A 22,583-nucleotide genomic window follows, 5' to 3' on the forward strand; every position below is an offset into this window, starting at 1 on the left:
GTCACGTATCCGATGAAATGAATACCATACTATTTGGCACTCTTTGACCTTCTATTTTCATTGTAGTGTACAACATCATGATAATACATCGATGGGGAGTGATATTTTCGTAAATCATATGATCACAATTTTGATTTTTCTTGCGTGCGAGTGATCTATCAGATTAATGCTTCATCCTACTAAACAAATCAGCTATATCATTCCCGAGATACATATTGGGGTTTTCATTACTTACCTTTTCTTGAACCTCTCGTAAACCTGCTCATCGGTCGCATTCTCCGCCCGTGGTGCTAAACCAGCTTCTATCCTCTTAGCTTCCTGTATAGCATATATATCAGAAGCGACTCTCTGATGAGGTCGGTAGACTGTAATAAGTATGTATACGATAAGCTAGATCAGCACGACCGCACTTTGCACTTCTCTTTGCAGATCCGCAAGAAAACAAGATTGTTCGTAGAATTAGGTGATGATGTATAAATATTAGAAACAATATCCCACTTACACCTCGCAGCAGCATAATCATCCTCTTCCTTCTCCTTCTCTGCAGCCTCCAGAGCGGCCTGTTTCCGAGATTCCATCATTTCCCTTTTGGCCTTTTCGGTCATCTCGATATTCTTCAGACGATTACTGCAAGAAATTAAACACATTGAATTGAATCAGCAATTCTCCTTTTCTTTTCTCTTGATATCAAAGAGCAGAGAGACGATGGAGACAGAATAAGACCGAGACGTCACTCACTCCATACCTAGATCCACCTCTGGTATAGAAGTTAACATCCCCAACGAATTCGTTACATTCCCCTCATCATCAATCTTCTTCGTTTTATTTTTCCCTTCTATCACCTGATACCTCTCTGCTATCTTGTATAATTCAGCTTGAGGATCGTATTTCTCATTATGCTTGCCATTGATATTGCCATCTTTGTCGGTGGTCGATGATTCACCTCTTTTTTTGGCTAGTTCAGCTTCGATGTATGCCATCCTACGAGACAAGACAAGTCAGTGTGAGCTTTTCGTTCAATCATAACGAAAGAGAACGAAAGTGGTGGTTTTCCAATGAGGAACAGATCTATCCACTCACATATGTTTATCCACATCCAGAGCATTCGTCTGCTGAGTGAAGTTATTGGTCCTGACTAATCTTTTCGCTCGTTCATTGTCATCTTCCAATTCACTACGACACAAGGATATAGAAATATCAGCTTCTGTATATCCCTAAAACGACATCCAGATGATATTAAAACAATAATTCACTCACTCATCTTTCTCCTCACCTCCTTTCCCTCTAGCAGGTCCAGCCTGTAGCCCATATCTCTCACTGGCATCCAAATCTTTTTCTTTCTTTTTACCCTTCCCGCCCTTCTTCTCTTGTTCACCCCTATTCAACTTTTCGAGATCTATACCCTGCTGAGCCTGAGATTTACGAAGTTTACGAAGTAATACCAGATCTTCGATTGTTCGACTATATCACAACCATAGATAAATGGTTCAGTCAGATAGGTTAAAGATTGTAGAGATAGAAAGATAGCCGGATGAGATATCAGATATCAGACTCGAAAACGTACCCTGTATCATCATCTTCCAATGGTTCGGGAGTTTCAGAAGTGGGTGTGTCTACTGTCTCATCTTGATTGTTCGCAGCGACGAGTTTGTCACGTACGGATGTAGGTCTGGATCGTTTCTTGAACATTGTGTCAAGGTGGGGGTATGATGCAAGTTGAGATGAATAAGATATGGTCGAGTACGAAAGAAAGGTTGAAAGAAAGAAAGAGAGATAGATGTGTAACAGTCAACATGAGCCGAAAACATTCACAGCCGGATACCGACATTTCTTCCAAAACAAGCTCAAGTTCAGGTTCGTTACATCGTCAGATCTGCTCCTTCTTTTATTCTTCTTCTCTTCGTTCATCTGTCATTCACTATAAGCACCGAATTGAGCATAATGGCTTTACCCAACTTAAGGTGTAAGCTTAAGCATGAGCCACAGTGAGATTATCTGCTAGATGGATGCTAATCCGAATCCATAATAGCCATATTCGCTTCTTCAAGAACGTCAGAGGAAGAACGTCAACTCTCCCGAACCACATTCTATAGATTGTACGTATTTGTATCTGTATCCGAGCCCCATCATCTGAATCACAATGATAATCCACTTATAAATTCATGAAATGCTGACAATATAATGCCTATCTTTGCGTAGTACCGCATTCGTAGGAGCATGTCTGGTGATATCGCTCTTGGCTGCCCGTAATTCAGGAAGAGATTTCGGTGGTAAAGCTGCGAGAGGCGTGGTGGGGATGGTATCGGGCTCACAGGGCAAGATTGTATAGCTCGGTATAGGACATAATTCAGTGAAATGTCTAGCGGTGAATGATGATTTGCTTGTACGATACGTGAGTTCATTGTCTCGAGAATGATCATCAATATTGCATCGACTACCTATCATTAAACTACCAACTTATATAATGAATCTGATTTATTCCATTATTCTTCTACACAGAAAATACATCCCATCCAATCGGTTTCAATCAACCTTATAACTCTTGTATCCCGCTCCGACACCACTCATGATCATCCCCGTCCCAGTCCAGATGATCAACACTCCAAATTCACCTACGCCGTATGCACCCTTCGCGCCGTCCAAAGACGAATTGTGGGACATGAGGGCGGAAGATAATGGTCCGGAAGCTATTGAACCTATCCCCCTAGCTAGGAAGAATAGGGAGTAGAGGATGGCCGGGAGATGAGGGTCGTCGCCTACGGTATTACTTGTCAGTGACTATACCAGGTTGTGGTAAGAGGACTTACGATTTAGGATAGCTATGAATCTTCATGTGACCCACAACTCAATCAGCTATCTGCTTGATGCAACATGATACAATTTACATCATGACGGTATCATCGACTCACCTAGAGAACAGCGCAGTATAACTAACAGCCCAATCAAGTGATATATGGCATCAACATCCGTACTTTTTTGTTGAGTTCTCCGTTTGACTCACCTTCCTGCAAAAGCCCCAAAAGCCAGACTAAACCCTACCAATCCACCTACATTCTTAGCTGCTCCCCATCCCGCAAAGACACTTATACCCGATGCAATTGCCATGAGCAATATCAATTTTCGGGGCGACATCTTATCCGCCAGATGACCTATGATCACTTGTCCAGGTACTCTCGCTAAGTTCATTAGTGCAATGGTGAGTGTGCCAATGGTAGGTGAGAGTGAGAGGGCTGTTGCGTAGGCTATACAAAGGCATAGAGACACCCATTCAGTAAGTACACTACAACTCAATGGCTCGAGATAATGGGATGCGGAATAGCTTGTTGCACTCACAAGGCAGATACGTGACAGGCATGAAAGCTGCTAAACCCTGGAATAGAACTCCAGCCCAGAGTAACCAGAATGCTGACCTTCTCATGAATCCCCAATTCACCTTGGGTCTAGGTCTTCTAGAGGAAGAAGAAGACGAAGATGGGATGGGTAATCTCGGTTTGATAAATGGGATGAGAAGAGCGATGAGGATGGTGTATGATATACCCTATGAAAGATGAGTTAGCCCATCTAACCTATACTGTTCATTGTCCCGATGTGGGGGATGACACACAATAAGAGGGTTGTTAAGACATACGATCGAAAGAAGGGTTGTTCGTTTTCCATATTTCTGTAAGAGCGCATTCGATATAAGAGGCATCACTAGACCACCGGCACCTACACAATGTAAAATGAGAGAAATCATCAGATATTGTGTTGATGAGTACGAAGATACAATGTACTCACCAGTCCCAGAAAGCATTATACCCGATGCTAAACCCCTCTTGTTCAACCACCATTCGAACCTGATGTACATGATCTTCATCAGCGATGATCATTCAAAAGGACAGGGGTACACTCACATATAGTTGGTAGTGGGACAATATAGCAGAGCTAATGGGAATGGGAAATCAGCACGTATATTCACGACATCCAGTGCGTAAGGTATAACTCACTCCCACCTATACCATACAAAACCCCTTGAGTGACGACCAATCCAGCTGCCTATAAGCCATACGTGATATTGTCAATTTTTCACTCGCTACTATCATTCTCGAGGTTGAATATGTGAATGAGATTAGATAGACTCACGCTACTTGCAAAAGCCGCCCCGATGAATCCAGAAAACATCACCACCAACCCTATCCACATGGTGATCTTCCTCTGTAGGGGGTATGTCGTGAGATAGAGTGAGAGCGGGGACATCAAGAGATACATGATACCCTATATATCAAGACTGTCACATTCTGCCAGAACGAGCTGGGAGACCGAATTTGACATGACGTACCATCGCGACTGTTCCTATGATAGGTAATAGACCGGTCGAGGTAGGATATAAGATGGTATAATGATCGAGGTATACTGTGCAAAGTGATCTCAAATTAGTCAATTCCCGTCCTCCGTCCTGATGGAACGAGAGATCATCTCGTACTCACCACCATAAGAATTCGCCATACCTTATCAATTGAACATTAGTCAAGCCCTATCTCTGGACTTTCATTGATGTATATCATAACTCACCCCATACCAAAGTCTACCAAATCATCAGCACGCAGTAGACATTCGCTAGGCAGCACGACTCACCTCTAACGCAGTAGCAGTAGCCAGATAACTCCATGCTCCCCAACCACCATCCACACGAGGGAGCGATGAGGTCATGCCATTCCGACCTTCTTCATCCAAATGGAGCTGTTCGACTATTCTAGCCGGCTGAGTCTCTTCAACTGCCATGGCTGGCTCAAACTGAGCTAAATCTACTCGAGGCTTTGACATTATCGTTTGAAGTCTTTGTTATGTAATTGTCAATCAAAGATGACAGAATATTTGAGGTGCGATGGGAAGACAAAGTATGTTTCCATCTATTTATATCTTACCGTCTTTTGCATCGACTGGAGCGGAATAGCAGTAGTGATACGTGCTCATCTAGAACAGGTCAGATGTATTCCAATCGTATGAATGTGGATTGGAATATGGACGATTGGAATAAGGCATAATACAAGGATGATTTCATATCAGTTGGATGGAATAAGGCATAATCGAGTGTATGACACGTGAGTTATAAGGCATAACTTGATGATGGATTTCCAATTTTATCTTATCAGCTGCATCGCATCAGAAGAGAAGAGTCGGACCGGTTATTCCCTTCAACCAGCACGAGTAGCTTCTCATTCCCACCTGGCCTCATCACTACTCGAGCAACGGAGCAACAGGAGGTAAGGGTATTCCCAATCGATGATTTCCTCGTATATTATCCTTGAGTTCATACTTGGCTCGACGGACAACTTTTGCGGCTATGCAACGCAACGACTTGAAATCCGAAGCCATTCCAGAGCTAGGCACCCCATCTTCCCTGTGCAATCGCTCGATCACTCTGTCTTCTAAATCAGTCTAAAACAAACATGGTACGATAATGTCAAAGGCTGAATTCCCCCGCGGACTTGCATACTGCACCAGCTGAACCACTCCGTGGATGCAAGATGTGATCGAAGCGTTTCAAAACTACCCTATGGAAGATAAGCTAGGACCAGCTACTCGATTACACATACACCGCATCTCCGCTACGGTAGTTTTGCACCTGCGATATACCCCCATCTCCAATCGTCGGTCAATTACAAAGCATTCGGTCTTGGTAATCCGGGAGACCGTATAGACCGTGGAGGAATAGCTCTTGCCCGAACCTCCTCATGGTTGTCTGAGAGAAGGTATAAAAGCCATCTACAATGTAGACGCAACCAATGTGTGATCAAGCAACAAGACTTCTTCTTCTTCTGGATAAGATTAATCTCCAACTGCATTGAAAAGACAACTTACTTCAGTATTTTGGTATTTTGGACATGTCCGAACTTCAATCCCATTTCGTTATCGGTACCATCGCTCCCTTCTCCCATGTTCCACCCGTGATTGAACTTTCTCTTGCACTCCTAATTCATACGTCTGATCTATGTATCTCGGTGATCCTTCATATTAACAATTTGGAGAACTCCCAAAAACTCATTGAGAACCAGGGTGCATCGGACGATGTAAAAGCGAGGATCAAGTTGGTTCCCGTCGGTGAGAAAAGAGAATGGAATGATGTGACTAGTTCGTATATGGATGTGGTTTATAAAGGTGGTGAAGGTTATGCGGGAGTTTTACTAGTAAGTCTACATCTCATATCTCATACCTGTTGACAACTCTTCGACTAGTTGGCAGTATAGACAGACTATCTCTCTCTTATAATCAAATAGCGTAAGATATGATGGAAACAGACGCGCTTACATCGCTTCTCGCTCCATGGTTTGATAGGCCTCAGCACCTTGGCCTCATCCTTCGATCTTCATCTACGACGCAGCGGGTTTCTTCTGGGTCACCGTCAAATCCAAAGTAGAAGAAAACTTTCCTCATTTGAAACCTCTAAGATTGGTCGCATACAATCCTCTACCCATCGGTGAAATCTTATAGTGAGTGCACTATACAAACATACATACAAACCAGATCGACAGATAGATATACTTACTGCTTTGCATGTTGGATGTGGATGTTGACTTAGTCTCGCTGGAGAAGAGAAGAATGGTTCTTTACGATTCCTCGGAAAGGCTTTGGAAGATTATCCAGAAGTCAAGAATGCTCCTCAAGTTAATTTAGTAAGTCTATAACACGATAAACCAAAAAGCAAGGCAGTAGTTCCACTCAGTTGCTGATATTCTCACTTATATCTGCTCCTGATATTTTCCAGCTCCAAGGAGGCTTGGACGAATCCAATCCCGATATCAACACTCAAGCAGCTTTTCTCACCAAGTTTACGGAAGCTTACAAAGCCGTGAGCATTACCTACAGTACTTAATATTAATCAAATTCTGACACTTGCGGTTTGAATGATTTGTTCATGTCAGTGTGTGTTTGAATCTGATAGATTACTTGAGATCCCGGGATACACCCCATTCTGTGAGCGGATTATTCCCTATCTTATGGCTACAGTATCATGATCTAATAGCTGATTGTCCATGATTTAAAGATTCATTCGAAAGGTGGTCATTGGAGATCGACTGGTCCTCAATCGCCGAAATAGCCTGGACTCAATATCTCCAAGGATGGCAATCATGCGTTTCATTACCCGAAACTTGGATTACATGTTTCCCAGCGTCTGTCCTTGAGCCCAAGGCTCTCGATGCGATACGACAAGATGAGTATCTTACTGGGGGTGGGAAGAAAGAGGTGATTGAATTGGGATGGTATGAGAGGAAACCTAAGGATGATTGGGGGTTGGGTGTGAAGGAGTTTTTGGATAAGCAAAAAGATAAATCGGTGATTTATGTTAGGTAAGTAAAACTCAAGAATATAGTACTGTGTATCGCAAGATACACAAAGTTTGCCCTTGTATATTGCCGAACTGATCTAACTTCGGATGTTCATACGAAATTTGTAGTTTCGGTACTCTTGTGAATGCCGGTCCGACCCTTCCAGCCCTCTTCGACCTTCTTGAAGAGACCAAAACACCCTATATCTACGCATGTGGTAAACAAAAACATTCCTTACCTCAACATATCAAGGGTACTCTCGAATTATCGGAGAAAGAAGGTATCTGCATTGCACCAGATTGGGTAGACCAAGTGGGTATATTATCCCATAAGGCTATATGCTGTTTCGTAAGTCATTGTGGGGCGAATTCAGTTGTGGAAGGTATCGAAGCGGGTGTACCGATTATCGTGAGTCAAGTTATATATACTCATTTGACAAGATGGTATGGTATATGAGATGAAAAGTATTTTCAAAGCTAATGTGTAGTTTATACGTAAATAGGCATGGGGTCGAAGAGGTGATCAAGTCATGTTAGCTTCACGGATCCATTCTTCGGGATTAGGAATCGAGCTTCTCCAGCACCGTACAGGTCATTCGGTAGGTAAAGAAGTAGTTCATCGAAAGGGTATCGTCATACATGGTACGCAAGATGCATTGAAGGAGGAAGTTCGAAATGCTTTGGAGATTATCAAAGGACCTGAAGGAGATGAAATGAGAAAGAGGGCTAAAACGTTGAGTAAGAAGATGGATGAGAAGAGAAAGGGGGAATGGTTGGATAATATCAAAAAGTTTGGGTTGTACGGTAGAGACTAAAATTAGTGTAGATATCAGTTTTGGTGGCAGTACTTCGACTATCGATTTGACGATTGATGGGAATGTGAATTGGATCGATTAAGCATCCGTGAAACGGAATATAGATGTATATAGTAAGTAGACATACGATAGACGGATGAATGTTGATGCTGTTGGATACTGGTTCAATGTGTTCTCACCCTACAAAGCGAATTCATCAACTATAAGAATCTTCTATCAGCGAACGCATATGTCAGTATGGACCACTCCGACACGGTAACCGCGCACACTACTCTGATGCACATGCACTGGTTCGCAATGCATATCGAATCAATTCAATTCAATAATTCAGCTTATCAAAAAGGGTATATGAAGGGGACTGTAGGTATATATCAATGAATGATGAGTTTTGGTTTTGATCGTGGGCAGAAAATCAACGGGTGAATTCCTCTTTGTTGATCCGAGAGATAACAAGTGACTAATATCTTCGATAAGCTACAGACACATCCATTCTCATTAGCCATTTACCACTTGACACATACTACACAGACACAGACCCAACTCACCATGAGCAGCAAGAGGTGTGGGGGATCCTCTGGAATGATGTAAAGCCATCAGCTGTCTCGCATCGGGATGTTGATGTTGTTGACCGAAGGAAAGGGGTGATTGGTATGCGTTATCTTCATGAACGGAATTAGATTCAGGTGAGAATAACGTTCTCTGTTGTTGAGGTTGTGGCTGTTGAGAATGAGCGGGATTAGAATAGATTTGAGTAGTACCGTACTGTAATACCGCTAGATACAGCCAACATCAATCAGTCGTAAGCTCCTGATCTGACCTTTGAAAGGAGCAGGTGTCGAAATGATCAACACTCACGAGGCTCATATTCTTCCCTATCCGATCTACCTAAACCTTTCAGTTGCAAGAACGCATTACCACCTTGAACTAAACCACCATGATCCAGTCTATTCCTCTCATATCCACCTTGTTGCTGTTGTTGCTGTAGACCCAACTGACGTTGATGAGAAGGCGAATTCGAATATACCGATTCAGCTCCTGCACCTGCACCCGCACCACCAGTCCAGTTAGTTTCATTGCCACCAACAGAAGAATCGTAACTTCCAACGAAGGATGCCACTTGAGCAGCCAATGCAGCTGTTCTAGGATCGTTTTGTTGATGATGAGGATGAGGTGAAAAAGTATCATCGTGCTGTTGTTGACGGGTGTACCATCCATCCCTTAAACCAGATTGTTCAGCTACACTTCTTCTCATATTGCTAAATGGACTTTGACCTCTGGAATTACTGGAGGAAGGTCTGGCAAAACCGAATCGAGATTCTGTTCGTTGAGCATTATGATCTTCGCCCCTAATGCGTGAGGGTCCGGGTGTACTATCCGATATCGCAGGTGAGTCATCCTCTTCCGACGGATCGAACGGTCTAAACAGTCCATTGTAACCTAATGAACCTCTTCTGGACGGAGCATCGAAAAGATCAGGTAATTCGGGGGCATGTACACCGAGTTCAGCTAGACCTTCCAAAGTCTTGCTAAATGGACTAGGCTCGTATCCTCCAGCTTGAGCATATCTTCTTTGCAATTCCGAATCATCCAAACCAAGGACAAAAGCGAAATCCTTGTCGTGCGCTGGGAACGAGAAGATGACAGGTTCTGGATACGGTGAGTGGATAGGGATAGGTTCGGTGGACAGTGGTTCTGGAGGTATGGATTCGGTAGATCGAGCGGGTGTTTGAGGTGCGGGCGAGGAAGACGATGGTCCGGCATCCGAGTCCGCCGATGCTTGTTCATCCATGAACTCGTCTAGGATAGGCTCAGAAGCAGCAGCGGTTGACGTCGAAGCGGAGATAGGCAACCCGGGAGGTGGTGGAGGAGCAGATGAAGCAGACTTAGTCGACGTGAGGGATGGTAAAGTGGCAGGTTTCTTCTTGGGAGATGTTTGGGCACTACCGGTAGCAGCACTTTGTGACGAATCGGTACTCTTTCCACGAGCCATAGCTTGAGACTTTCGTTCCTTCTTCTCCTTGACGATGATCGGTATCGTAGGCGAAGGAGTGGGAAGAGGAAAGGCAGCGTTGCTTTTACCAAGAGGAACGAAGTTACCAATCTTGGTGGGTCGAGCGATTGGATTAGCAGTACTTGCTCTAGTTGTCTTAACCGTGATTCCTTTGCCCCAACTAGCTGCACTTGGTAGACCAGTTGAAGCTGCGAGACCGTCAGCGGAAAAAATAGAGAGATATGTTTACGAAAAAACTCACATCCGTTGACATCGTCTGAAGAAGGTTTCGGCCAAGCCGTTTTCGAAGATAGTGAAGGGGGTTGAGGAGCAGCCGATACGATCGTTTGTTTTTGTCGGGCATCGTACTCGGCAGGCCTGATCAACCTATATACAAAAAATGAGGGTGTCAGTCCTTAATATCATTGATCATGCAAAACCACTTACGCAGTCTCCATGTCCTCCTTAGTGAAACAATCACTATCACCTCCCCACTCATGCAAACAATGACAATTGGGTGTATCACACTTCTGACTCTTGAGGAAAGATTCGCAGTAACGTGTTGTGCCATATGTCGCCTTTAACACTGAGCCTGGTGGACCTTGAGGTGCAGGTATACCATCTAAAGAAGCTATAGCTCTCGCCGCGTCTTCCCTCCGAACGTAGACTATATATATCCCAGTGGAGGTTGACGGATCATCCTCTGTCAATGTTGGGACTGCCGAAGAAGATAATTTCGTTCGATCACCCAAGTAGATTTTGGATATTTTACCGTATTGACCGAAATAATCATTCGACCGTAATATCGGTATGGCCTATTAGAGTATGAGCTACGACTTCAAGGCCAAAGAGTCGCAGAGAAAGCTCACCTCGTCACCCGGTGCAGGCAGCTTCATCCCTATCACGTAGACCATATTCTTCATTACTATCCTAACTCCGAGTAAATGCCTTCTACCCATGGTCGTGAGCTGCTTTATCGTCCTTGCCCTCTTCGTCTTCCTCTCCTTTGCACGTTTCACCCTGTTCCCGATTGCAAAGCAAGTCAGCTGAGAGTCTTTGATGACGATGAGATCAACAAAGCTTACTCTTCCCAATCCACAGGCTGGAATACCACCGCTTTCGCATCATACGGTCTTCTACAACCTGGACAACGTGCATCTGAACCTAGAAGCTTGTTATAACAGAATTGACAGATCTATAGTGAGACCGAGTGTGTCAGTTTCATTCTTTCGTATCATTATCCGCTAGATAATTTATACCCAGAAGGAAGATAGACTTACCTGCATACCACATTGACATGGTTTGAAATTCAGATCCGACAAATCTAACGGTTCCGCACAAAGCAGACAATCGGGGTCGTCCTAGCGATTCAGCCAGTGTATCAGCGAGCTATCCATTGAGATATAAGGGATCATTTCGAGATCTCGAAGGATATATAACGCGTTTTTCCACATCTTTTACTTCTATTTTCCTTGATGGAAGGAAAAGTGTTGATAGCTTACCTCATCATCACTCCAGTAGACATCCTGCAACGACTTCAACGTCTCCCTATTGACTCCTCCACTTGATCCACTCGCCGGAGCTACAGCACTTATACCCCTCGATCCCAAGGTGGTGGTGAAAGGTTGTTGACCGGTGGTGGGGTTTGCTGGTAGAGGGTGTAAGGAAGGAAGGGGCATTGTACGGACTTGATCTGACTATCGAGAAAAGAGGAGAAAGAAACGGTATAAGGATCCACTGAGGATTTGATTTTTGGTATATTGGTAGCCTGAGTTGGATTGAGTTGGGAGTGTGTGAGTACGAAAGTGATGCAAGAGATAGGAAGGAAGGAATGGGAAGGTGAAATATCAAGGACAAGATTATTGAATGCTCTTTCATTCAGGGCCGTACAAACGATACAGCGAGCACGAACGAGTGAAAGAGTGGTAACGGAATTAAATTTAATACTCGTACACTGCTAAATTTGCCACCTCGACACACCCACAGAAGGCGGCGATCACCGTCAGACCCAACCCTTCCTGTAACCTATCCGCCTACAACATCGACTCTCCTTCGAATCCATCTTATTCTGAAATATATCATATCAACACGGACGACTCCAATAAAAGTAGTATCTGCTTCTAGGCCAAGAGGTGACGCTTGGTGCAATCAGCGGTGATCAAGAATCCCTAGTTTTTAGCTGAAAAAATATCTTTCCCCTGGCGGTAACATATTCATCATGTCAGATCTAAAAGCCTACCTAGCCGACAAGTGAGTTTTCCTGTCGCCCATGCTATCCCTTTGTGATTCGGCTAATGGTCATAACATACAGGTACATGTCAGGTCCCAAGCGAGATGCGATCCTAGCACGTGCTTCCGACCCGAGCATAAAGAAGAAGAAGAAGAAACCCAAGAACGAAGATTACATTGGAGGATCAAAGGGGGAGAGTAGCGGTGGACTGATGCTGAAAGATGAGGATGAGTGGAAAGTGAGAGATAGAGATGATGATGAAGATATGGAAGACGGAGATTCTCCTGGTGAGTTACCTCTCATCAACCGTGTAGGTAGGTATACAGCTGATAGTTGGAATGGCTTGGACGCAACAGTAATCGGAAAGGGGTTGTCCACATTTCAAAAATCGAAATCATCCTGGTCGACTGTCGGCTCAACCTCATTACCTATATCCAATCCTACCGAAGCTGGACCCTCATCCCCTCGAGTGAAAGACGAAATAGATACAGACGCTCCTGTGGCAACCTTACCTAAAAGGAGAGGTGGTTTGCGAACAGCCGCGCAGATGCGTGAGGAGGCAGAGAGATTAGCAGCTCAGAGGGAACCTTCGCCTGAGCCTGAACCTACAGATACCGAGGGGCAGAACGAGACTGTCCATCGAGATGCAAGTGGTAGGATAATAGATGTAAACAAGCTGAAGGAAGAAGAGAGATTACGAGAGGAAGAGGCAAAGAGAAAGGAACTAGAGAGGAAAGAATGGACGAAAGGTCTTGCACAGCGTCAGGCAAGAGTGACAAGAGCTGAAGAGGAAAGGGAGATGGGTGAAAGGAAGAATGTGGGTGTGTCTAGAGATGATCATAAGATGAATAAAGAGATGCAGGAGGTTGAAAGATGGAATGATCCAGCGGCGGAGTTTCTGAAGGTGAGTCGATAGTCTCTGCTTCCCTATCATCCCATCTTATGGCGTATCAGCTGTGAGTTACACTTATGCGTGACCTCACCTGGTCTGAGCAATGTGTCATGATTGTACGAATGAGTCAGGCTGATGCTGATTTAATATGTAACAATCATCGTAGAAAAAGAAAAAATCGAAAGGTCCCAGAAGACCGAAATATCAAGGTCCGTACGCACCCAATCGATTTGGTATACCGCCTGGATTCAGGTGGGATGGTGTTGGTGAATGCTATCCGTCTCTCTTTTCTATTCCTCAATGGTCTGTCACGCTGATACTATACTTACATTTGCGTAGATCGCTCAAACGGTTTCGAAAAGAAGTATTTCCAAGCTCAGAATGCGGCTGTCAGACGAGAACACGAGAAGAACCAATGGAGTGTGGAGGATATGTAGAGAATGTTGTATTTGTCTGTCTGTTGCATTGTATATCCATGTTACTTGTTGCATTCTACACGAACATATCATCCACTGCATGACTGCTACATATGCACAAGCATGGCCTTCGAATTTGATTGGGTGACCCACATAAGTGATGAAAAACATGCCGTTATGATTGGACGGAATTTCTTGTAGGTCCCAACTGTTCCACTCCGAATTATCCCTTATGGTCGTTTAGCTCTTTAACCTTTTCTCATTCCTCAGTCCTCAACATCACAAATCCTCATCACTCTTCTTTGGATACCACTCCCCACTCAGCTTTTGTTTCTTCCATCCCTACCTCGAGAATGTCATTCAGAGCCATCCTCAGAGCCAAGCCAGCTTTCGTAGCTCCTTCTTTCCGACCCGTCGCTTTTGGTGGTAAGTCGGACCCTTCCCTCGGGTAACACGTAGGCACATACCAACCCTCCCCATGATCCCATGATCATTGCCAACATAATCGATATTGTTGATATGTCTTACTGACGTATTTGTCTGTGTGACTTTCATAGCCGTCAGATTCGCATCAGGTGGAGCCCACTCTCACGAAACCGAATCTTACGAATCCTTTAACAGCCGATACCAAACTTTCTTCTCTTCCGTCGGTGATTTGTTCGAATTACAAAGAGGTTTAAACAACTGTTTCGCCTATGATTTGGTCCCTTCCACTGAAGTCATCGATGCTGCTCTTCGAGCTTCAAGGAAGGTCAACGATTACGCCACGGCAGTTAGAATTTTGGAAGGCGTAAAAGAGAAGGTGGAGAACAAAGGTCAATATCAAGCTTATTTGGATGAATTGAAACCTACCATTGAAGAACTTGGTGAGTATATATCTCGTCTATTCCTTTCAGTGAGATTGGATATGAGTGTATGTGTGTGTGAGAGAGGGGAGCGTAGAACGATGTGAATGTATGTTTCAGATCAAGGTATAATGTTAGAGTGGAGACGATAGGATTGAGAGATCGACGTGTTCATGTCAACACATCATCGGGGTCTATAGAATAGAATAGAATCATGAGGATTGCGGATCTCTCTCAATTAGAACAAGCAATCATTACTCATTGATGAGAATAAATGCTAACTTCATTTTGTGATTTCAGGTATCACTACCTCCGAACAATTATACGGAAAGAACTAAATATACCATACCTGAACACTTTGAACGGGATGAGATAGGATGTAATTAGGGGAAATGAAATTAGTATATAAGTAGACAATTCGTTACATACTTGTGATGAAATGGGATGGATGGTTTGGAATGATTTGGAAAACATTGATTCGTCGATTAACGTCAGTGTTGTCTAACGGGGGAGAATGGGGATGTTGATAGGAAAGAGGAGGACAGAAGATGACATTCGACGGCTGCGCGTACCATTGAATACCACTAACAAAAGACACATATGCCAAATTCGACTCAACTTGCCCTCAAGCGTATCTTTCTGACGGATTCCTCGAAGCCATCTTGATCATTAATCAATCGATGCAGTGACTAATCTATCTGTCATGATCTCCTTCCACTGATGCATCATACACTAGCTACTACTAACAACTGAGCAGACAGATATAGGACAAAGACGTCAAGTCGAGACATTTGATCGATGCCGTCTGTTTGAACCTCTTATCCTCTATCTTACCACTGTAAAATCACGGTAACATATCCTCCCTCCATCGTTCCAATCTTATACATACTGATTACCCCTGCTTATGAAGTAGTCGGCAAGGTCTACGGGGTAGCTAAGCTGAAAGCTTAAGAGCTAGGGGCTGAACGACTGATCAGCTTCTTCTAATTATATGGAGTATAGGATATGGATAAACAAAGATTACTTACCAGCTTCATCGGCTTTGGGAGCTTCTTGGGCTTGTTCACCTTGAGGAGCAGCAGGGGTGACCTCTGGAACGACACCGGCGGCGGCTGTGGCGTCTACAGCAGGGACTTGAACTTGTTCGGTGGGTTCTGCGAGAGCACGGATGGGTCATTATCAGCGTCAACATCGATTTATTTACTAACAGGTCAAGTCAAGACAACTCACGTTGTTGAGTTTCAGACATCTTATATAAATGCGTTTAGATTTGTATGTATAAATAAGTTCAAAGCAGATAAGTAAACTGGATAAAATCGCTTGATGAGAATGAGAAACACCTTGAGAGCTGGACTGGGACCAATGTGGTTTATATACCTTTTTTTTTCCAGCATTGGAATACCTTCCAACGCGATATCCACGTCTTCGAGTCGATAGGTATTCGTATGAGATCATATCGACTGACTCGGTAATCTTGTACGATCCTTTGGATTTGAAGGATTTACAGTGTAAACGGATTGGACCTTTGAGTAACTAAGGACATCCTTAACTTGGAGTTCAGCCAGTGGTTTTAGCTCAAACTCCATTCATGTCAATTCTCAGCTTTGTTTGCTGGAACGTTCTGGATGGTCAATCTCGACTCGGATCTACATTTAGAGTCGACCACTATAAAGGAGATATCAAGAGGCGGTGTGAATCTGTTAGATAGTTTATATGATTACTCAAAGGTGTGGTTTATTATGACGTTGTATGACGAAGTGAGATTGGGGTAGAAATTGGAAGGATGTGATTTTTGACTCGGACGACCATCTCGAAGGATGACTTTGCAATAGCGAGAAGGAGATTTCGAGTAGTTTCGACACTTTGGAGGCTGACTTGACTCGACGGTTTGAAGGTTGTGTAAGATAGGAAGGAATGGATTGGATGAGTCGCGCAGTCTAATCAAAGGATAGGGAAGTAATAGTCGACCAAAGGCTGACTTGAAAGAAAATGATCATGACGATGGCTATGCGAATGGCTTTGAATGAACTTGGGGTGGTTAAGACTCTGTGAGTTTGATGTCTGTTAAGGTACTACTACCTTCCAAATGATACTGGGACGTTCCATGTGAAAGATGGGCTATGCGATGTACAGGATATATTCGTACACGTAACATGGCGGGAATAGACAAATTTTGCCACTAAATGTTGGTAGAAGAAATATACAACAGAGCGATGATTCTTCAACTCAAGTATAGTGACTATCCGGTCCGAACAAAATAGTAGTCTACTTAGTATGATTCGAGACGAGACACTTATTGTTCTCCAATCTCATAAACCACAACTCGACTTTACTTTTTACATTTCCCCCGGATTCACCCTTCTTTGTCATCGAATACACTCCTATTCCTCCTATCTTCTTATTATCTTTGAAGTCAACCCTACTCTCCTCATCCTGATCCACCACGAATATTCCATCCCTTGCAAGTCTCTCAAATTTACCTCTATTCACCATATCCAACAGATTGTTCTTCACCTCTTCAATGACTCCTTGTCCGACATGGGGATATCTCACAATCCACTTAGTCCTGCAGTCCAATCGATAATGATCATGATCCATCTTACTAACACAATGATGATTCATCAATGCATCAGCATGTATGATCTCTTCCAAGAAATGGGTAAGATGTCGAATGAACGTTGATCTTTCGTTGTTATCGTCATCTTCGCTTTCGTCTTGGTCTTCGTCTTCGGATTCGTCTTCGTATTTTCCCTGATTATAAGATGAAGGTGCAAATGTCGAGGAGATATTGAACCATTCTTTAGGTAAATGAATGAAATGATTTCTTCCTTTTAGAAATTGATCTATGTCCTCAGTGGCTAAATCGAAAGTAATTGGAAGTATGATATGAATATCTTCGAGTGAAGTTAAAAATGATAAGCTTGATCCAGGTACGCCATCCGCCATCAGTTTATATATCCGTCGTCGTCGTCGTTGTTGTTGTTGTTGTTGTTGTTGTTGTGTCGGATTCGGTCTTTCAAAAGATGGAAAATTCCATATACAAATATTTGAGGTTTTGCTAAATTAGCAAAAGGTAATTGACTATATTTATTTGGCATTTTCCCTTTGATATCATCAGGTAAATGAAGATGATATTCATAATCATTTTTCCGGAGCATTCTCCAACCGAAACGGCTATTCACAACTTCTTTGATCAATTTAGGTGAGAAATGAATTTGGTCGACATTCAGGAATAAGACTTGTCCGCTTTCACCTTCACCTTCATCCTCGACAGTATCTTTCTCTTCGACAATACTGATAAGATTGGAAGAACGAGATATGTATATTGGAATGAGAACGCAGATGCTAGGTGAAGGGATGATATCGAATATGGTCAAAACGATCATATTCGATAAAGATTGAATTCTAAGACGACTATTCTCTAGTGATAGAGAGGAAGGGCGATTTGATCTGTTGAATATCGACAACTTGCCTTTACCTTTACTGAACCACCCCTTCTGTCGATTCTTATGTTCCATTGCGAGCAAATGAAGTAAAGTCCATAATTGATCATCCGACTTGATCCTATATACCTTCCATAGATGAGGGATCACATGGTGATATACTGATTTACAGGTTCGAGATAAAGCTGATAATGTTGAAGGAGGTAAAAAGGGTATAAGATTGGACCATATTTCATCATTGTGTATCCACGAGTAATCTCTAGATTTCTTATCAGAAGTTACTGATTGACTGAGTCTGTAGGTAGATGTGGAAGCTTGGTAAGGAGGTAAATGGGTGAGACTGTTGAGTGATACGGTAGATTGATATGGTGGGGGAGGGTTATCGTTCAACGAGATCTTTGATTCCATCTCTGCATGTTAACATGTTAAGAGTTATACTTATACTAAGCGCTCTTCAGATGAGGAGATTGAAATTGAATCGTTCTGGTCGAGTAGATGATACAGACAAGCCGATATATGCAACGCCAAGACTGTCTCAGCAGATAAAACGGACGACCAACTGATCTGATGACGACAGAGATAACTACTCGTACCACAAAAAACAAAAAGATCGGAGTTGCGCGCCGGGTGTTTAATCCGACTGAAGAGCAAGTTTCAAGATTTTATCTCTTGAAGCTGACAGGAATCGAACCTGCGACCAATAGATAATCCAAACAAACCTCCGAAGAGATCCGAATTGGAATCTACTATTCTACCAATTGAACTACAGCTCCTTCATATATCTGTTTCCTTTGACACTTATATATCACCTTGTGTTCAAAACGGTTGTTGCATTGCTACTTTCAGTCAAATCAATCTGATGATGTAATTAAATCTTAATCTGAACTCTGGTTAAATAGACTTTTACTTTGTAACGCTACCCTTAAAATCAACGAATTGGAGGAGATCTGTTGAATCGACGCGAATGGTAAGATTAGTGCAGTAATTGTATCGCCCCGCATAGTTAGTCGCAGATGATGAGAACAAGCATCTGAATGGTAGGTACTGCATGTCTCACCTGTCAGTAAACTTACCAAAATAACCAAACTAAACCAAATCACTGATTCACTCATCATATCTACATACATACATTCATTCATTCCATCTCACTCTTGCACCACCGCCAAATACTCACTTAATACTCAGATCACAATCTTACATTACGAGTTACTCGCCACACCTCACTCTTTGATCAACTTCACTTACCCAATCCAACTTCAGCAAGATGAGATTCTCAGCTCCGATCGCACTTACCTTCACCCTTCTCACGACTCTCGTCGCTTCCAGCCCCCATGCAGGTGATTCAAAGCATGGTGGACTATCTCTCCGTGGGGAGAGACCATTAGCTCGAGGTGCGGTGGGAGTATACCAACGACAAACTACGGGTGACGCGGACGATTCGGGAGATGCTACTACTTCTGATGGTGATGCCTCTGGAGATGGGGATGACGGATCTACTTCTACGGATGAAGGTGACGGTACAGATACAACCGATGGATCTGATGGATCTGATACCGCTGCGGCTACTCCTACGTACACTTATGATGGTACAGGTGGAGAAGCAGGTGATAGTGGACCAGCGTATGTCTCATCCAAAAGTCTATGCATACGTACTGACTTTCACTATAGTCTTACATATACTGATCCCGGTACTACTCCACCTTCCAACGATCTCACTTCAGCTACGGCGGCCAACGTCGAAGCTACATCTGCTGATCCAAATGCCCAACCTTCATCTGCACCTACCACTTCGTCCTCCCACTCTGGACTTACCAATTACAATACCACTACTAGGAGTCAGACTGTCAGTCTTGTAGGAACCAGTGCCGCTCAGGTAAGTCAATGCGTACCATACCATACCATACAACAGCACACTGAACATCTCTGATTTGGGTTTTAAATGGTTGTTAGACCTCAACAAGAGCTTCCGGTTCATCTTCAGCCTCTGCGTCTCAAGCCAACTCTGGTGCATTCCCCTCTACTATGCCTAACATCTCACCACTTTCATTGATCACTGTGGTCTTAGCTGGTGGATTGGGAGTTATCAGAGTCCTCGTCTAAGATTATATCCTGTTACCTAACTCTTTTTAGTCCTGTTTTCATCCCTCATGGACCATTCAAATCATATCTGTGTGTCTTTTGTCTTAACCCCATTATCAATCAATGTATGACTTTTTCGATAAAAGTCGTATAACATTTTCATGCATACTGTGTATATATACGGATTTCCAAGTCACAAGACTGCGGATCGACGGGTACCTCACTGCGCAGATTGAGTCTCAGAATGGATCACCTACTGATCAAATCACTCTTCTCACTTGTGTCGCGTTCATAAGCACATTAAGGCATCCGTGTATGAGTATGAAGTCGTATCGATGATGATTAAGAGAGTGTAAAATCATATATACATCCTAATCCTAATGACACAAATACAGTGAAAAATATGCAACAAATAATAAATCACATGACTTGAACGACCCAGCTCATGACCGGCATAAGCAGGACAGGTAAAGTATGGATATGAATGATTTATCCAGTAAAGCAATGTCCGTATCCCCGGTCCGCCAATATCATTAACATCCGATTCAACCTAAATCAGCCATCCTCCCAAAACGATTAATCCCAAAACCCGTGCTGCTGCTGCTGCTGCTGGATATACGGCTCGAAGAGTAGATGATGAAGTAGCTCCTTCGGAAGCAGCAGCCAGAGGGGCGGTACTAGCCCCTGAAGAAGGTGAAGATGATGAATTTGATGCGGCCGCAGCGGAAGCGGACGAGGGAGTGGGTAGAGAGATGGTTGTAGAGGGTGTTGGGACTGTGTTGGAGTTTGAGCTGGACGAGGAGGTGGAATGAGATCTATAAGGTGACATGGTAAGTAAGCAATGATCGCTTTGGATGGGTTATAATGGTGACTTACGAATGAGAATGAGATTTTGAAGTGGATGTAGCTTGAGCCTCAGCCTGAGTTTCGGAAGAGGTTGAAGAAGCTAAGTACATGATGTCACGGTCAGCTCAATCGTTCATTCAAGTAATATCTTTTATGAATAGATTGACATACAAGTAGCGCTTCCCTCAACAACACTAGCACTCTGAGCAACCTGCGTCTGACTCGCACCACTGCTTGTGGAAGAAGCCACAGATGATGATGAGGTATCGGAAGGTAAACAAGAAGAATCATCGCTCTCTCCGACTTTCACATTTTGAATATAATTTTTCTGACCCGCCGAATCTTGAACTTCAAATATCAGATCTTGACCTGAAGGTTGAGTGACGGTCCATTCGAATGACGAGTCACTTAATCCCTCGTGAGTTTCTAAAGTAGTGAGGCCCACGTAATATCCTCCTTGACCTATTGATAATGTATAAGGGGACTATAGTGAATTTCAGTATGAGTACAGCAGTCACATAGGATTGTAGGATATGAAACTTACATTACTTGTACCGGTCCAGGATATGGTAGCTTGAGAACATTGAATGACATTATCTGCTGAGACTGTTATATTGTTGACTATAAAAATAGGAAGTATCATGTGTAAGTCAACGTCCAAACGTAAATTGGACAAGCTGCATCTTCTCCATCCCCATCATCCGTAGTGGACTATCAACAAGCAAATATTGGAATTCTTAAGCCACCTCCAGAGGACAGTACAGTAAGATCTCTACCTATCCCATTGTTTAGGGGGATGTGGATCTCTGTGAGAACGACCGGTCCAGCTCACCTGGTGCACCCGCTAAAACACCTCCAATCCTCTTCTCCTCAGCACCGACAACCCCAGAGAGAGTCACTAATGCCCCGAGAGTAAGAATGTTGAACATCATCATCGGACCCTATCTTCGATATATGGTATGAGAAATGTAGATGATGATGTGTCGTTGAGAAAGGAGAGTGTCAGTGAGGTCAGATACAATGATGACGAGCTGATGGATGACAATGACGATTTGATCAAGTACAAGTACAATGAACGAAAGTGGAAACGGATGCAGACAAAAGAGACAATGACAGAGACAAGTTGAGTTAAGGGAAAGCCAAGGAATGTGGTTTGCTGTTTTAGGCTAGTTCGAGTGAGAGTGTGTGTATCGTCCGTACTTTGTACTACACCTTCACTGCTCAAGTTGGAGTAAGAATATAGATTGATGTATTTCTGTGCAAGTGTGTAGCAGATCATATGCATATGCGATTGTGCGAATAGCTTTGTGGAGAGAGGCCGCAGCCATACCCGTGCATCGAGTGCTTCGAGTAAAGTTGAATGACACGCGTCACATCTTTACCAACATACAGTAGTCAATTTCATGAGCTTAATGTGACTTATCATATTCCATCTCATATGCCTTTGTGTCGGTCTTAGACATCTTCTGGCTGGAAGCGATTCCTACCTGTGATTCTGTACCATCTACCCAACACCTGATTGTCTTCCTCATCACCCGTCACACAAGTGAACGCTTCCTTCGCGTCAAGTTTCACCCGGGAAAAGCAATCTAGCAATCTAAAACGCGACTGGTTGTAAAAGTGTGTTGTACCTGAACGAGATAGGAAAGATATCGAGACAAGGGAGATCGACATGAAGTTACGCAAGAATATTTTCGATTTTGCGTGAATAGTATACAAAG

At 43.3% G+C, this 22,583-nt stretch overlaps 10 protein-coding genes and 1 non-coding gene across 11 annotated transcripts; 5 read left to right on the top strand and 6 right to left on the bottom strand.

Moving 5' to 3' along the window:
* Positions 1 to 231: 231 nt before the first annotated feature.
* On the bottom strand, positions 232 to 1,689 carry I203_108326 (uncharacterized protein; the record flags this gene model as incomplete). The annotated part of the gene is made up of 6 exons (XM_019148498.1): positions 232 to 365; positions 503 to 627; positions 739 to 981; positions 1,081 to 1,173; positions 1,258 to 1,461; positions 1,565 to 1,689. The coding sequence occupies 6 exons, from the start codon at positions 1,687 to 1,689 to the stop codon at positions 232 to 234; spliced, it is 924 nt and encodes a 307-aa protein (XP_019002081.1).
* A 252-nt stretch (positions 1,690 to 1,941) lies between these two features.
* Positions 1,942 to 2,329, top strand: I203_108327 (uncharacterized protein; the record flags this gene model as incomplete). The annotated part of the gene is made up of 3 exons (XM_019148499.1): positions 1,942 to 1,963; positions 2,030 to 2,096; positions 2,200 to 2,329. 3 exons carry the CDS (start codon positions 1,942 to 1,944, stop codon positions 2,327 to 2,329), a joined length of 219 nt encoding a protein of 72 aa, XP_019002082.1.
* Positions 2,330 to 2,523: 194 nt separating this feature from the next.
* On the bottom strand, positions 2,524 to 4,803 carry I203_108328 (uncharacterized protein; the record flags this gene model as incomplete). Its single annotated transcript, XM_019148500.1, has 14 exons — positions 2,524 to 2,756; positions 2,808 to 2,827; positions 2,910 to 2,930; positions 3,002 to 3,242; positions 3,334 to 3,538; positions 3,629 to 3,708; positions 3,778 to 3,836; positions 3,894 to 3,924; positions 3,987 to 4,035; positions 4,123 to 4,254; positions 4,319 to 4,392; positions 4,467 to 4,487; positions 4,552 to 4,564; positions 4,615 to 4,803. 14 exons carry the CDS (start codon positions 4,801 to 4,803, stop codon positions 2,524 to 2,526), a joined length of 1,368 nt encoding a protein of 455 aa, XP_019002083.1.
* Positions 4,804 to 5,864: 1,061 nt separating this feature from the next.
* I203_108329 (uncharacterized protein) lies at positions 5,865 to 8,121 on the top strand (the record flags this gene model as incomplete). Its single annotated transcript, XM_019148501.1, has 8 exons — positions 5,865 to 6,167; positions 6,316 to 6,470; positions 6,560 to 6,653; positions 6,746 to 6,829; positions 6,903 to 6,954; positions 7,025 to 7,328; positions 7,436 to 7,715; positions 7,810 to 8,121. The coding sequence occupies 8 exons, from the start codon at positions 5,865 to 5,867 to the stop codon at positions 8,119 to 8,121; spliced, it is 1,584 nt and encodes a 527-aa protein (XP_019002084.1).
* A 457-nt stretch (positions 8,122 to 8,578) lies between these two features.
* I203_108330 (uncharacterized protein) lies at positions 8,579 to 11,790 on the bottom strand (the record flags this gene model as incomplete). The annotated part of the gene is made up of 9 exons (XM_019148502.2): positions 8,579 to 8,595; positions 8,667 to 8,894; positions 8,977 to 10,320; positions 10,374 to 10,498; positions 10,559 to 10,926; positions 10,981 to 11,131; positions 11,197 to 11,306; positions 11,392 to 11,472; positions 11,614 to 11,790. The coding sequence occupies 9 exons, from the start codon at positions 11,788 to 11,790 to the stop codon at positions 8,579 to 8,581; spliced, it is 2,601 nt and encodes an 866-aa protein (XP_019002085.2).
* A 539-nt stretch (positions 11,791 to 12,329) lies between these two features.
* Positions 12,330 to 13,670, top strand: I203_108331 (uncharacterized protein; the record flags this gene model as incomplete). Its single annotated transcript, XM_019148503.1, has 5 exons — positions 12,330 to 12,361; positions 12,423 to 12,628; positions 12,698 to 13,245; positions 13,400 to 13,499; positions 13,573 to 13,670. The coding sequence occupies 5 exons, from the start codon at positions 12,330 to 12,332 to the stop codon at positions 13,668 to 13,670; spliced, it is 984 nt and encodes a 327-aa protein (XP_019002086.1).
* Positions 13,671 to 14,002: 332 nt separating this feature from the next.
* Positions 14,003 to 14,832, top strand: I203_108332 (uncharacterized protein; the record flags this gene model as incomplete). The annotated part of the gene is made up of 3 exons (XM_019148504.1): positions 14,003 to 14,075; positions 14,207 to 14,515; positions 14,795 to 14,832. 3 exons carry the CDS (start codon positions 14,003 to 14,005, stop codon positions 14,830 to 14,832), a joined length of 420 nt encoding a protein of 139 aa, XP_019002087.1.
* A 1,927-nt stretch (positions 14,833 to 16,759) lies between these two features.
* I203_108333 (uncharacterized protein) lies at positions 16,760 to 18,345 on the bottom strand (the record flags this gene model as incomplete). The annotated part of the gene is made up of 2 exons (XM_019148506.1): positions 16,760 to 17,388; positions 17,577 to 18,345. 2 exons carry the CDS (start codon positions 18,343 to 18,345, stop codon positions 16,760 to 16,762), a joined length of 1,398 nt encoding a protein of 465 aa, XP_019002089.1.
* A 262-nt stretch (positions 18,346 to 18,607) lies between these two features.
* I203_108334 lies at positions 18,608 to 18,710 on the bottom strand. Its single transcript has one exon. It is a non-coding gene; the product is annotated as a tRNA-Trp (tRNA).
* A 491-nt stretch (positions 18,711 to 19,201) lies between these two features.
* Positions 19,202 to 20,037, top strand: I203_108335 (uncharacterized protein; the record flags this gene model as incomplete). Its single annotated transcript, XM_019148507.1, has 3 exons — positions 19,202 to 19,557; positions 19,606 to 19,810; positions 19,888 to 20,037. The coding sequence occupies 3 exons, from the start codon at positions 19,202 to 19,204 to the stop codon at positions 20,035 to 20,037; spliced, it is 711 nt and encodes a 236-aa protein (XP_019002090.1).
* Positions 20,038 to 20,566: 529 nt separating this feature from the next.
* On the bottom strand, positions 20,567 to 21,791 carry I203_108336 (uncharacterized protein; the record flags this gene model as incomplete). Its single annotated transcript, XM_019148508.1, has 5 exons — positions 20,567 to 20,831; positions 20,893 to 20,962; positions 21,034 to 21,346; positions 21,407 to 21,483; positions 21,695 to 21,791. The coding sequence occupies 5 exons, from the start codon at positions 21,789 to 21,791 to the stop codon at positions 20,567 to 20,569; spliced, it is 822 nt and encodes a 273-aa protein (XP_019002091.1).
* Positions 21,792 to 22,583: the final 792 nt, after the last annotated feature.

The sequence above is a fragment of the Kwoniella mangroviensis genome, chromosome 3, assembly GCF_000507465.2.
Source record: "Kwoniella mangroviensis CBS 8507 chromosome 3, whole genome shotgun sequence".
NCBI lineage: Eukaryota > Fungi > Basidiomycota > Tremellomycetes > Tremellales > Cryptococcaceae > Kwoniella > Kwoniella mangrovensis.